We start from the raw sequence: 14,383 nt of genomic DNA, 5'->3' as shown, positions 1-14,383 counted from the left end.
CAAAACTGAACAGAAGGTATGGAGATTTCATGTTTAGCTCCTATCCCCACACATACTAGTTTCTCCACAACACCCCCACTAGTGTGTATTTGTTTCCAGTGATGAAGCTGCATTGAGAGATCATTATCACTCAGAGTCCATGTCACTCTTGGTGATATACATTCTGTGAGTTTGGACAATTGCATATGACATGTATCCACAATTAGAATATCATACACATAGTTTTGCTTTCCTAAGAATCTTTTCTGCTCTCTGTATTCATCCTCCCCTCCCCCATGAGGCTCTGACAACCACTGACCTTTTTGATTTTACTGTCTTCATAAGTTTGATTTTCCAGGATGCTGGAATCCTGCACTATGCATCCTTTACAGAATCGCTTCTTTCACTTATGATTCCTCTGTGTCTTTTCACGACCTGACAGCTCATTTCTATTTAGCACTGAATAGTACTCCAATGTCTAGATGGAGCACAGTTTATCCATTCACCTGCTACAGTTGCTTCTAAGTTTTGGAATTATGAAAAAAGCTGCTATAAACATTGGTTTGCAGGGCATCTATGGAAGTGATCGGAGAAAGGGTACTCAGGAACTGAGTTTGGCTCTATGTATTTACGTGCCATTGAGTCCCAAGGGGCTTCACTGACATGTGCTTGTACCTCATGTGGGCTCCTTACATGCCTCTGCTAGTGTCTCCCACTGGGCTCATAATACTATCCTGCTGAGAAATGAGAGCTGGCAGGTCTGTTGTTTAGATGCTCCAGCCACCCCCACGATCTCGTATAGGGCTGTTACTGGGACAGACGGCTGCCAAAGACAAATGGACATAGGACATTAGGAGCCTGTCACCAAGGAGAAACAAGTCAAACAGGACCAAGGAGGCTACTGGGGGTCCATTCAGTGACTGGGGACAGGGTGATAGTGCAGGGGAAGAGGCATATGTTCTCATTAGAGGACAGCCCAGGCTTGGTCAAGCCAAGAGTCCACCTACCCCAGTGTCCACATCCAGAACACAGCTTGCAAATGAACCTAACAAAAGCCCGCTCCCAACCTAGCCGTTGGCTGGGAAGTACTAACACTGACTTCTTCCCTGACCAAGTAAATTACTGAATCACTAGAGCATATGTAGGATGATGCCTGCCCTGCCCATCCCTGCTATCCACCTTTGCAAGGCTGACCTCCAAATAAGAGGCCCCCGGCTCAGAGGGAACGCTCTCCAGGATAGGCACAGAGCACTGAGAGTAAACCACCTGTAACCTAAGGTCACCTGCAGCGAACCTCACCTGTCAAAGACTGCACAGGCTTGGATTTCACAGTCTCAGGAGCCACTCTCTTGCATGGTTTCTCGGAGGCTGGCGTCTGGGAAGTCGTTTTTTCTTGACCACTTGAAGTAGTAGGAAAAAGTCTCTTCAGCACTTTATCAACAAATACTACAAAAGAAAAAAATTAACAAAATAAAGCAAATTAAAGAAATGATTTATGGCATTTTACCTATACCACATACGGCTTTTGAGGCAAAACATACACATGCAACATTATCACTGGATCCAGGAAAATGATTCCCTCAAAGCTGTTAAGTGACCAGGAATTTTCCAGATGCAGCCTCTGGGAGACATCAGAGGACCTCTAGGGGACCCCACAATCCCTAGAGGACCTGATACTGTCTCTGGAGGACCCAGAAAGTGTGCCTGGAGGATCCCAGACTCTGTCCCCAGAGGACCCCAGACAGTTCCAAGAGGACTTCAGATACTGTCCCCAGAGGATCCAGACTCTGTCACCAGAGCACCCAGACTCTGTCCCTGGAGGACCCCAGACTCTGTCCCTGGAGGACCCCAACTCCATCCCTGGAGCACTCAGACACTGTCCTCTGAGGACTGAGACAGTATCCCTGGAGGACCCGAACTCCATCCCTGGAGGACCCCAGACTCTGTCCCTGGAGGACCCCAGACACTGTCCCTGGAGGACCCAGGCACTTCCTATAGGACCCAGACAGTGTCAAAATAAAATTCAGAAACTATATAGAAGACAGTTCTTCAAAAAGTTCATGGAAAATGTGTATCATATATTTAAAAAAACTACACACAGATTTCAAACGTTTTTCACAACAAAATAACATATTTTAAGTTATTTTATTTATTCCAAAGGCACAATGACAGAGATAGGGAGAGACAAACAGATCTTCCATCTGCTGGTTCTCTCCACAAATGGCCAGGCTAAGTGAGGATGAAGCCAGGAGCCTCTAACTCCATCTGCGTCTCTCGCATGGGTAACAGGGGTCCAAACACTTGGGCCATCCTCTGGTGTTTGCCCAAGGATATCAGCAGGGAGTTGGATCAGAAGCAGAGAAGCCAGGACTTGAACCTGAGCTCCAATATGAGATCTGGCATCATAGGCCCAACCAGCTGTGCCACAATGCCACCCCTCAACTAAAAATATAATTTAATTTTTCCAGGAACTTTTTGAAGTCCCCTTTAAGGTGTGAAATGTACTCTAGTTTTGCCCTGTGATTATTTTAACACTTTTGTCCCTGGGATGCTATATCTCTTGTTGCTTTTCTCACACTGTAGATCATGAACATCCTAGGATCTGGTGCTCTCTCAGAAGAACAGCCCAAGCACAGGCCACACAAAGTAACAGAGGCAGGTGAGTGGGCAAGCCGGGTATGAGAAGACCAGAAGAGCAGAGACTGGGTAATTCACCCTCTCCTGCCTCGCGAGAGAGTGCCATGTGCACTTTGTCCTTCAAGATGAACACACTGACAATCACAACTGAGAAAACCATACTTCCAACAAGCATGTGCAGATTCTTCACTATATTTGCCTTAGTTTACCATGGGCTTTACCTGGAATATGAGTATAATCATAATAAATATTTATGTCCTGACATAAACATGGTTAGTGAATTATTTCTGGTTTCAAAATAGCATACTAGAAAGAGTGAGAGGGATAAGTTAATAAAATGAATTTTTAAAAATCTCATTAAATTTAGAAATTAAAAGAACAGAGAGCTGCTCTGGCAGAAATCACAATGTCTAACATAAGTGCCTTAGTCCTTGTAGATGGATGGTGGGAGATATGGGAGGATGGCCCAGGTCCTTGGGCCCTGCACCTGCATGGGAGACCAGGAGGAAGCACCTGTCTCCTGGCTTTGGATAGGCACAGCACGCCGGCCACAACACGCCGGCCACAATGCGCCAGCCATAGCAGCCACTTGCGGGGTGAACTAACGGAAAAAGGAAGGCCTTTCTCTCTCTCTCTCTCTCTCTCTCTCACTGTCTAACTCTGCCTGTCAAAAATAAAATAAAATAAAATAAAATAAAATAAACACCATAGATTCCCCTGATTTCATCTACAAGGTAACATATATTGATCTCTTTAGGGGGGCAGTGCTGTGGTGTAGTGGGCTAAGCCTCCACCTGCAGCACCGGCATCCCATATGGGCGCTGGTTCTAGTCCTGGCTGCTTCTCTTCTGATCCAGCTCTCTACTATTGCCTGGGAAAGCAATAGAGAATAGGCCTGCACTGGCATGGGAGACTGGTAGGAGGCTCCTGGCTCCTGACTTCGGATAGGCCCAGTTCCAGCTGTTGTAGCCATCTGAGTGAACCAGCAGAAAGAAGACCTTTCTGTCTACAACTGTACCTCTCAAATAAATAAATATTTTTAAAAAAGAAATAAGTCCTTTAACATGTTCAAGCTATAAAGCACAGATATGTGGGTTTAAAAAACAAGAGGGCTCCTATCACACCAAGGTTAACCAAAACTCCTAATGCTTTCTCAATTACATAAGCAAATGCCAAAATTACTCAGTTGGGGACATGTGAGTACTAATACCATGAATGGGGCATTTATTAACAGGACTCTTGGCATCCTGCTCAGATACAACATATAAAACAGCTCCCTTTGGTGGGAGGAAAAGAAGGAAAGGAAAATGTAACCTATAAGGATATTATCACTTAAGACCCCAGCACTGGCAAGGTCCTGGAAATAAGAGAGCTCCCCTATGCTTTATTTTTTGAAATATTATATTAAATTGTCATTAGCACAGGATCCTGCCAAAGCATGGTTTACATACAATCTGTTGAGGTGTTTGATCCCAGATCCCAGATCCTCCACAGAAAGGCATGGTGGACAATCCACATGGAATGTGGCTGAGAGCAGCTTCCAGACTGGAAGAGGATGCCCTGGCCTTGGAGAAGAGCAAGGCAGTCTGTGAAAAAGCATGGACTGGGGCCGGTGCTGTGGCATGGCGGGCGAGGCTGCCGCCTGCAGTGCTGGCATCCCATATGGGCACTGGTTCAAGTCCTGGCTGCTCCACTTCTAATCTGGCTCTCTGCTGTGGCCTGGGAAAGCATGAAAGATGGCCCAAGTCCTTGGGCCTCTGTACCCGCATGGGAGACCCAGAGGAAGTTCCTGGTTCCCGGCTTAGGATCGGTGCAGCTCCGGCCATTGTGGTCATTTGGGAAGTGAACAAGTAGATGGAAGACCTCTCTCTCTCTGTGCCTCTCCTTCTCTCTGTGTGTACTTCTGACTTTTAAATAAATAAATCAATCTCTTAAAAAAAAAGTTCATGGAATTAAAAAAAAAAAAAAGCATGGATTGTAGTATCCCAGGTATTTCAAGCTTCCTCAACAGATTGTATGTAAAACCAAAATACCATACACATTTCCTTTTAAGTAGCAAAGAGGAAAATGTGCTATTCCAGATGACCAGGTAGGAATTTCTAGGGGAAACAAAAGGCAGATAAAACATAACCTTGCCTGCAAACTACCAATAAACCAAAATTATTTAAACAAAAGTTAAACAGAGTTCTAAGATAACAACAAATCAGCTACCCTGCTTTACAAATAAAGAGGACATGGAAGCTCAGAACTTCAAAGATGTGCCAGACTGGTGGCAGCTAATGTGGACATATGGCTAAAATCATCTCAACATGCTTCCTGCCCATGGTCGTGCAGCTGCCCAGCACAGGATGCAAAACAAAAACGGAAAATGGTCAAGCACCCAAGAGAAGTCAGCCACCACTGGGAAGAATGCACTGAATCAATCACCGGACAATATTATTTACAAAAGACAGCTGATACTTAAATCCATAAAACAAAACAGGGTAAGGATCAGAGCATACAACCAGTCACATCTGGCCCAGCGCTACTTGTCTCCCAAGGCTTTCTGATAGATTTCTGAGCTGCGACACAAGCAACATCACAATGTGCTAGAGAACAAAGATTAGGGATCATTTTCACTGAATTGAATTTATTGTCTGAGTAAATTATATTTACGGTCTAATTAACTATGGTATTCCACCAATACAAAATTCACGTTCCAGATAAAAATGTTTATCACTGTCATAATAAAAATTCTGAGATGGGAAGTAAACGTCTGGAGCAATCTTAAAATCAGTTAGAATAAACTCACAAATAGATTGACAGTGGATAGGTATTTCTTTGTTGAGCATATTCACTATATAACAAGCCATACATGAAATCACAGTCACTTCCTCCTTCACAATTACAGGTTACTCTCCCAGGAGAGACTTACTGTAATCTCACCTTGTGTCCATGCGGCCTAGAAGCCAAGAGTCAGTTGGCTAGCACAAATACCAGGGAATCTCAAGGCCTTTTGGATTCTGGTTGCAGTGGTCCAGCATTGTCTGGAGGTTAAGGACAGGTAGCTCCTTCCTTGGGGACAAGATTCGGTGCAGACCCCAGTAATTTAGGCCACAAGCCAAGAGATCCAGAAATACATCCCATGACAGCAGGAGGTCTTCCTGCAGCCCACTTTGCCAGGAGCAAGCCCCAGCCAGGTTCTGGTCTTGCTTCCAGCCCTGGATCCCAGAGTGCCCAGGACTCAAGAGGCCACTAACCACGTGAAGGTCTAGACTGGACATGGACTCAGGAGAAGTCCTGTTCTATTCTTTTCTACCTGGACGTAAACTCTCCCCGTTCAATGAGCCCAATTAAGATTCTCAGTGCCCACGGTCCACAATGAAAGCTCTTTAAGGGGAGGTAGTAAGAAATCACTGTAGAAGCTGGCACTGTGGCATGGTGAGAGAAGCTGCTGCTTTCAATGCTAGCATCCTGTATTGGAGTGCTGGTTTGAGTCCCAGCTGTTCTGTGTTTGATCTAGCTCCCTGCTGATGGGCCTGGCAAAACAGCAGGTGATGGCCCAAATACTTGGGCCCTGCCAGGGACATGGGAGATCAGGAAAGAGTTTCTGGTTCCTGGCTTTGGTCTGGCCCAGCCCTGGCCCTTGTGGCCACTTGGGGAGTGAACCAGTGGATGGAAATTGGTTCTGTCTTTCCTTCTCTCTTGGTCACTCTGCCTTTCAAAGAAACAAAATAAATCTTAAAAAAAGAAAGAAAAAGAAAATAAATTACTGTAGTCCACAGGAAGGCTGGGGCCCTCACTCCTGGTTCTGAGACCTCCCCCCATCCACCTCATTTGAGGTGACATGTCAAGCACAGCCAAGAACGTTAGAAAAATGGAACACAAGCTCCTTGCAAGGCTATCCTCTCAGTCCAGCACCAGGTGTGGAGGTGGCCTGCTGCAGTATTCCACTCAGAGGAGCAGAGTTCTGTGACCCCCTCAAGGCAGGCACCCCTCATGATACACAATGGTGCCATTCAGGTTTCAGCTCTTAGCTTGTCCCTTTCCCCAGAGAGAGAAACTCTCTTAAATAGGCTTGGGTTCAGGGTAATAATAAATAATAATAAATTGGCCTGAGTTACAGTCTTGCTGCTTCCAAGTGGGAAACCTCTAAGTTATGTTACTTTCTGGCACTCAATGTTTTCTTCTAAATGGAAGGGAAAAAACAAAACAAAAAAAAACAACAACAAAAAAAACAGAAAACAAAAAATACTTCGTTGGGGCTGGTGCTATGCTGTAGTGGGTAAAGCTGCTGCCTGCAGTGCCAGCAACCCGTATGGGCATCAGTTAGAGTCTGGGCTGCTCCACTTCCAATCCAACTCCCTGCCAATGCACCTGGGAAAGCACTGGAAGATGGCCCAAGTGCTTGGACCCCTGCACTCACATGGGAGACCTACAAAAAGCTCCTGGCTCCTGGCTTTGCATAGGCCCAGCTCTGGCCATTGTGGTCATTTTGGGAGTGAACCAGCTTATGGAAGACCTTTCTCTCTCTCTGCCTCTGTCTAACTCTGCCTTTCAAATAAATAAATAAATTAAAAACAAAACAAAACAAAACATCCTTATAGGGAGGCCACACAGCAAAGACACAGAAATACACACGAGTGGCAAGGCTTCCAAGCCACCTGTAGATGTGGAACAGCCCTTTCCCTCCCCTTTGCCAGCTCCCTGTCTCTGTCTCTTCCTCTTACTCCCTTCTTCCCAATTCCATGGAGTACAGGGACATTCTCTGACCACCTTGCTGTCTCATATATACTCCTGACTCCTTCGCAATATGACTCATCTCTAGTTTGCTTGAACCCCACACCCATCTTTAACAACTCAGCAAGCACATCGACCTGAACTCACCTTGTCTACCCCACACCCTGTGACCCACCCAGGATACTTGTACTCTTGACAAAGACACAGCTGGGTCCCCATGCCCTTGGCTGGGCCCTCCATCTGCCCATCCCTACACTGCCTTGGTCAGGTCTTTGCTACTCACCCATCACACAACAACTCTGGTGAGGTGCACCTGCTATACTCCATGCTGATGGTTGCCTCCTCCTTTCAACCTTCCACTTTCACACAATCCTGCACATAAGCACTCCTGTCTGCCAGGTCTCACACAACCACTGGCACACGGGGTGGCATCCACACACTGGACTCTCCTGCTAGCCTGCCTTGATGTCCAGTCTTTCCCAGATCCCACACCCCATTTTGTCCTCAGGCCCCCTCACTCTCCTTATATCAGTGATAATTCCTTCCCATTTTCCTTTTTCTCACCACCTTGGTACTTTTGAAAACTGTCATCTGTTACTTTGTGAAATCATGCCAACTTGAGCTTGTTTGATGCCTCCTCACAGTTAGACTGAGTTTACTAACTCTGGGTCATAGACAGGATGTTGTTCTCAACATATCACCGTGGCATTCAGGACGCCAACTTGTCTCATTCCTGCTGATAACTTGATCACCACTTGGGTAAGGTGATGTCTGTTGGGTTTCTACCTGCAAAGTTACTGTTCTTCCCTTTATAATTAACAAGCACCTTGGAGACTAGATCCTTTATCTCATTCATTCCCTCTCCATTATTGGCCACACTGCTGCATATGTGGCTATGGCACCCTACTGTGGTTCTGTTTCCCTTGTTCCACCTATGCTCATCACATGGGATTCTTTTAGAAGGAAGAATTGCTTTCACTTCCTATCTGCTCACTGGATTTTAAGAAATCATTTATGGGCTCATGGATATTTCCACTTTCTAAGGGTTACAACTACGCGCTATCACCACATTCTTTGTTACTCAAATCACCTCAGCTATGGCCACTGGCTATGTCAGCATGAGCCTGATGCCCTCTGGCATGCTCCACCCTGCTAGGAGCACAAAGTCACTTTCTCACCTTCTGTCCTCTGCCCAGGCCTGGATCCAGACCTTCCTTGAACGACTGGACACTTGGTACTCAATGCAACCACTGCTACCCTTCCGACCACAAATCTTATCTGTGGTGGTCCTGAGTCACTGGAGGGGGAGGCAGTGCACAACCAATCAAAATAAAAGCCCTGAGGAGCCTGTGAGGAAGAAAACGGAAGCACATTCACACCTTGCTGATCCCCATTCAGACACATTAAGACCACAAAACTGATACCTAGAGCAATGAGCTGGGCTACCATAACAGCACACAACAACTCCAGGATGCAGAAAAATGGGTTGTTTAAAAATGTTAAATAAAATGATAATATAATTTAGGCATAAAAGTTTTTAGTTCTTCAGGTTTAAATCCCAAGTTGTTGCATGGAGGTGACAGCAGGAAAAATGCCATGCAGATTCCAGTGTGCTAACCCATGAGGGTCCAGAAGGACTACACAGTTGACATTTTATCAAAGGGGGAGGCTTTTCCATTTCAAATTTAAACTGAGCAGAGGCGTACAAAAAATAAAACACCTTTCATTATCCCCAGGTTTAAGTACTTTGTAAACCCAAGTGGCTAAAATGATCTACACTAGTGTATTTTAGAATCTCTTAAGCACAGATGTGGACCTCTGGCATCAACCACATCCATGTGGCTCACATGTGTTGCACAGATGGAATGAGTTCAGGAAGTCTGTCTTTGCCCCCACTGCTTGTTACAACATAGTTACAGAAAAAATGAGCTATTTATACATAACCCCTCAGGGCTGGCGCTGTGGCGCAGTGCGTTAATGCCCTGGCCTGAAGTGCCTGCATCCCATATGGGCACTGGTTCGAGACCCAGGCTGCTCCACTTCCAATCCAGCTCTCTGCTATGGCCTGGGAAAGCAGTGGAAGATGGCCCAAGTCCTTGGACCCCTGCACTCACATGGGAGACCCAGAGGAAGCTCCTGGCTCCTGGCTACAGATCAGTGCAGCTCTGGCTGTTGCAATCAGTTGGGGAGTGAACCATCGGATGGAAGACTTCTCTCTCTCTCTCTGCCTCTCTTCTCTCTGTGTAACTCTGACTTTGAGATTAATAAATAAGTCTTTAAAAAAATACACAACTCCTCTTGATGGGAGCAAAGGCATGACTTTGGTAATAAATAATGATAAACGTTAGTTTTATGCTGTATCATCCATGAGTTATTTATAAAGTACACTGTTTTCAGGCATAAGAACAGAAGATCTCAACCAGATGTCAAAATGGATATCTCATTACAAAGTGAGAATTTTTATCCTTAACAAGAATTTCAACTAATAAATCTTAACCTAACTTAATCCAGAAATTCGGTATCCAAAAGTAAAACAATTTTGCCAACAAATATGCATGTCTAAGTATCTTCAGGTGCTGTATTGCAAAGAACAAAATAATGAAATAATTGAGTAATAATGAATAATGAATAACTGAAAATAATATTTTTATATCAGTTTTTAAAGAACAAAGGTTAAACAATAAAATATTAAAAAAACAATAATTACTTTCTACTAAATAATATTGCCGGAAGAGCAATTTGAATTTCACTTTGCCCCAGCATCTGAGACTACACCACGATGCTAAGACTGACGGCTTCATGTCTGAAAAACCGTCTTCTGGATCAGAACAGGCATTTGATGTCCTCACTTCCCTCTCCCTCACCTTTCGATAGTTAACAAAGAGCATCTGTGTATTTACAAGGGACAATGCAGCACATCCAGTGTACTCACTGTAAGAGGAAATGGAACTGCTGTCCTACCACTAATGGTCTTCACACCATTTACCTAAACCGAAGCAATCAGTCACTTTTTAAACAAAAAACATATTGTAGATTCACTTAAACCTTCACTGCTACTTGTAAATCCCCAGAGTTACGAATGAAGTACCCTCTGAACTACCTACTGGCTTTCCACAGAAACGGAAATGGACAAACTTAGGTAAACAAAGTATGTCTTTTAAACTGACCAACTCTCTTCGTGGAACATAACTGAAGGCTGTTTATTTCAGGGTACCAAAACAGTGATGTATAATTTTTAAATGAAATTATCATTTTTGGTTGGTTCAAATGCTCCTTTTTGACCTGGAGTGTATGTTTGTGTGTATGTGCGTATGTATTGCAAATGGAGGCCTAAAATCAAATCTCTTTTCTGTTTAATTTCCAATGTGCTAAAAGCAAAGAAACTCCACAGAGCTGGGCAGTGCAGTTCTGGAAGCAGTACGGTCTCGCAGATCTGAGAACTTTCCAAAGTTCAGAGCTATCATGTGGACCAAATAAAAACTGCTTAGTGGTCATAACAGGAACTCTAACACCCCTCACCAGAAATCTGAGCCTGCCTGCATTCTCGTTTTTCTCACACCTCATCAATGTGCTCTTCCAACAGCAGAAACAGGTTTTAACTTGAAACTCTAGTGTCTGTCAAAAAGCAATCATAAGAAAATAAAAAGGCAGGGGAACGCTGTTCAAGACCAATAGAAAAAAACAGCCTAAGGGAAACAAATATAATTACTGAGTGGAGCAGGCAGCTGGAATTGGGAAAGGACGAACGAAAGGAAAAAAAAGGTGGATGTGAAAAAAAAATCCCACCTAAAATTAATATGCTGCCATATCAAACAGAGACATTGTGTCTCCTTGACACAGGGGCATTGAGTTATTTTGATATAATTTCAGAAAGAACTGCTGCCTAAGCTTGCTGTTTCAATTTAAACACACATAAGCCAAAGAAAAATAAAATCTTGGGGTAAAGTGAAATTAGACACTCAGGAGACATTGTACATATATGTACCTCAGGGAAAAAATGGGAAGTTTGGTTGCTGGTAGTAAACCTATCCAATTCTAAACTGCTCCTCAAAGCAGTTACTTGATTTAAAACCTAACAGTTGGAATAAAAAAAGAAAGATTTTATTCCATTTTTAACAAAGGTGTTACAGCAGCACTTCAAGGAATTTTTTTTCCTATTTTTATATTGCTAGAGCAGAAGCTCCAAAAGTTATGAAGTATCTAATGTGCCCGTTCAGGGAAGCAGGCAAAACTGGGAAGACTCATGAGAATGACCCACAGCCTTCCTGCATGGTTCTTAGCCCAGGTAGACTTTCTTCCTGAAAATTTATTTTCAAAATTTTAACTAACACATAGTAATTGCACACATTTAAAGGTTACAATATGATAATTCAATACATGTGTACAACGTGTAGTGATCAAATCAGAGTGACTATCATTTTCATCTCCTTATCATTTCTTTGTGTTCAGAGACTCCTAGTTCTTCATAAAATACATAACAGGGTATACTGGGGCGCAGTCACTCCACTGGGCTGTAGAACATCAGAATCTCTCCTTCTTTTATCCAGTCTCTCTCTATCCCTTCCTACACCCTTCCCTGTCTCAGTTAACCTCCATTCTACTGTGTCTATAAAATCCCTGTGTTTACATTCCACAAGCGAGCTTATGACATATTTATCTTCCTGTGTTTGCCTTATTTCACTTAATATCAAGTCCTCCAGGCCCATCTATTTTTCTACAAATGACAGGATTTCACTGAGGATTAAAATTGGGTGTACATCGTACTTGACTCTTAGGAAAAAATGGAAATAGAAACGTTTCCTTCTAACACATTCCTTTTTGAAAAAGGAAACTAAAATGAAAATATAAGTGACAGGAAAAAAAAAGTACACCATTACTTTTGCTACAAGCAGATGTTATCCTATGAATGTTATGCATGTTCTTTTTTAAAGATTTATTTATTTATTTGAAGAGGCAAAGTTAGAGAGAGGCAGAAGCAGAGACAGAAGTCTTTCATCAACTGGTTCACTCCCCAGAGAGCCGCAATAGCTGGAGCTATGCCAATCCGAAGCCAGGAGCTAGGAACTTTTTCCAGGTCTCCCACGTGGGTGCAGGAGCCCAAGGACTTGGGCCATCTTCTATTGCTTTCCCAGGCCACAGCAAAGAGCTGGATCAGAAGTGGAGCAACCTGAACTCAAACTGGCGCCCATATGGGACACTGGCATTGCAGGTAGCAGCTTTACCTGCTATGCCACAGCGCTGGTCCCATGCACGTTCTTATTTCATTAAAAAATTCATCTTGATTACTTTATTTAAATTATATATTTCTTTTCATTGACTAAGCACTGAGATACTTAAAAAGCTCCATGGTGATGGAAGGCATTAGATATGATGCTCATTTGTGATTCTCTAACCAAAAATTTGGTTATCATCTCTATATAAAATAGTGTTTCTTAGAAAAGTGTGACCAAAGACAAAAAATAAGTCCATAACTAATTTGGAGATAGAAGGAATGATATCAATTTAAAAGAAGTATTTCAAAAAGTTGCTGTCCATAGCTATAAAACTGACAGGACCATGAGACTACTGGAACTATATTAAAATAAAAATATTAACAAGTAACTTTTAAAATGCAACTTCCTGATATATCACTTTGACAGAAAACCATAGAAAAATAGGTTTATGACATATCTTTTCAGAGTTTACACTTAATAGTCCTATGAGTGGAAAAGTGATGAGATTTTGAAACAAGAGGTGCCAGGATTTTTAAAATCACTTTTAAATGAAAACTTGATAATAAAGTAAAACAGAAATGACTATTAATAGCAACTTTCACTGTGGTCAGTCTGAGGATGCCCACCCCCTCACCTTACCATACCATCTGAAGAGATAATTTCCCAACATGTTATTGCTAAAACCACATGACAAAATTATCTCATTAAGGAGAATTATGAAACTCTGAGTATCTCAGTAAAATTAACTCTACTTCATTTTTCATCCTATCTGATATCTGCCTAGCTCATTTTAGAAGACATTTTTAAATTTTCTTAAGATTCCTGTAGTTTGTACAAATCTGATATTCTGAATTTTCTCTTTACAGTAAGACCTATGTTTAAATGTCTGCTAGAAATATCAGCTAACACAGCTTCCTTTAAAATGGTATCTGTTGACTTGACTTTTTTTTTTTCTAATTTTATTCCTAAAATGAGGAAAGGTACTTAACTTTGGTCTATAATCAAATAAAGTGATGAACTAATAATAGCATATATCACTTCACAAGAAAGAAAAGTTCAGCAAAGCATATGAATTCAACAAGAGACAGATTCTTAATGAGTTACACAAAATAATTGTAAATTGTAAAAATACTAAGATTCAAGCAAAAGGTAGTGAGTTTTTTGAAATATTAATTTAAAAAATATATTAAAAATAGGGTCAGAAATAATACTCAAATGGGATATTACTGGAATCTTAAATCATGACCACTTTGATACAGTATTCTCATTTAAGTTGTAGAAATATACTTAATACTCAATTTCTACTAAAACTTCAACACTTAAAAAAAGAGGGAACAAGTTCCAAGTAAACTTTGTCCAGAGTTTTTTCTTATGGTTGTAGAGTGGCATTTATATCACTAACTGTGATATAATTTTAAATCATAAGAGGTTGAGATAATTTTCATTAAGGATTGGTAAACATATAGTAATAGAGGAGAAAGCAAGGGGCACTTTCTTTGGGGCCAGGTACTGCCACTGACCTGACTGGACCCCAGCAAATTACTCAGCCCTTGGGAGTTGTTTTCTCACCAAAACAGGACTGAGTTAAAAAAAAAAAACTGAGGGGCTGGCACTATGGTGTATTGGCTAAAGCTGCTGCTTGAGGCACTGGCATCCTATATGGGCACCAGTTCAAGTCCCAGCTGCTCCACTTCAAATTCAGCCCCCTACTAATGTGCCTGGTAAAGCAGCAGGGGATGGCCCAACTCCATGGGCCCTTGCATCCATGTGGGAAACCCAGAAGAAGCTTCTGGTTCCTGGCTCTGGATCGGCCCAGCTCCAGCCATTGGGGCCAT

The 14,383-nt window shown here is 42.6% G+C and overlaps 1 protein-coding gene across 9 annotated transcripts in view; it reads right to left on the bottom strand.

Annotated features, from left to right (window-relative positions):
• ERICH1 (glutamate rich 1) overlaps positions 1 to 14,383 on the bottom strand; it is a 78,997-nt gene that overhangs the window by 55,719 nt on the left and 8,895 nt on the right. For all 9 annotated transcript variants that reach the window (XR_011378083.2, XR_016212252.1, XR_016212251.1 and 6 more), the window contains one exon: positions 1,279 to 1,425. Coding sequence is in view for 3 of the 9 variants with exons in the window: in XM_051839259.3 (XP_051695219.3) it covers positions 1,279 to 1,425 (147 nt within the window). In the remaining 6 variants the exon portion in view is untranslated. The remainder of the gene's footprint in view (positions 1 to 1,278; positions 1,426 to 14,383) is intronic.

This window comes from Oryctolagus cuniculus, chromosome 8 (assembly GCF_051225735.1).
Source record: "Oryctolagus cuniculus isolate XC-2025 breed Fujian yellow rabbit chromosome 8, ASM5122573v1, whole genome shotgun sequence".
Lineage (NCBI taxonomy): Eukaryota > Metazoa > Chordata > Mammalia > Lagomorpha > Leporidae > Oryctolagus > Oryctolagus cuniculus.
This window is presented reverse-complemented; position numbering and strand designations above follow the sequence as displayed.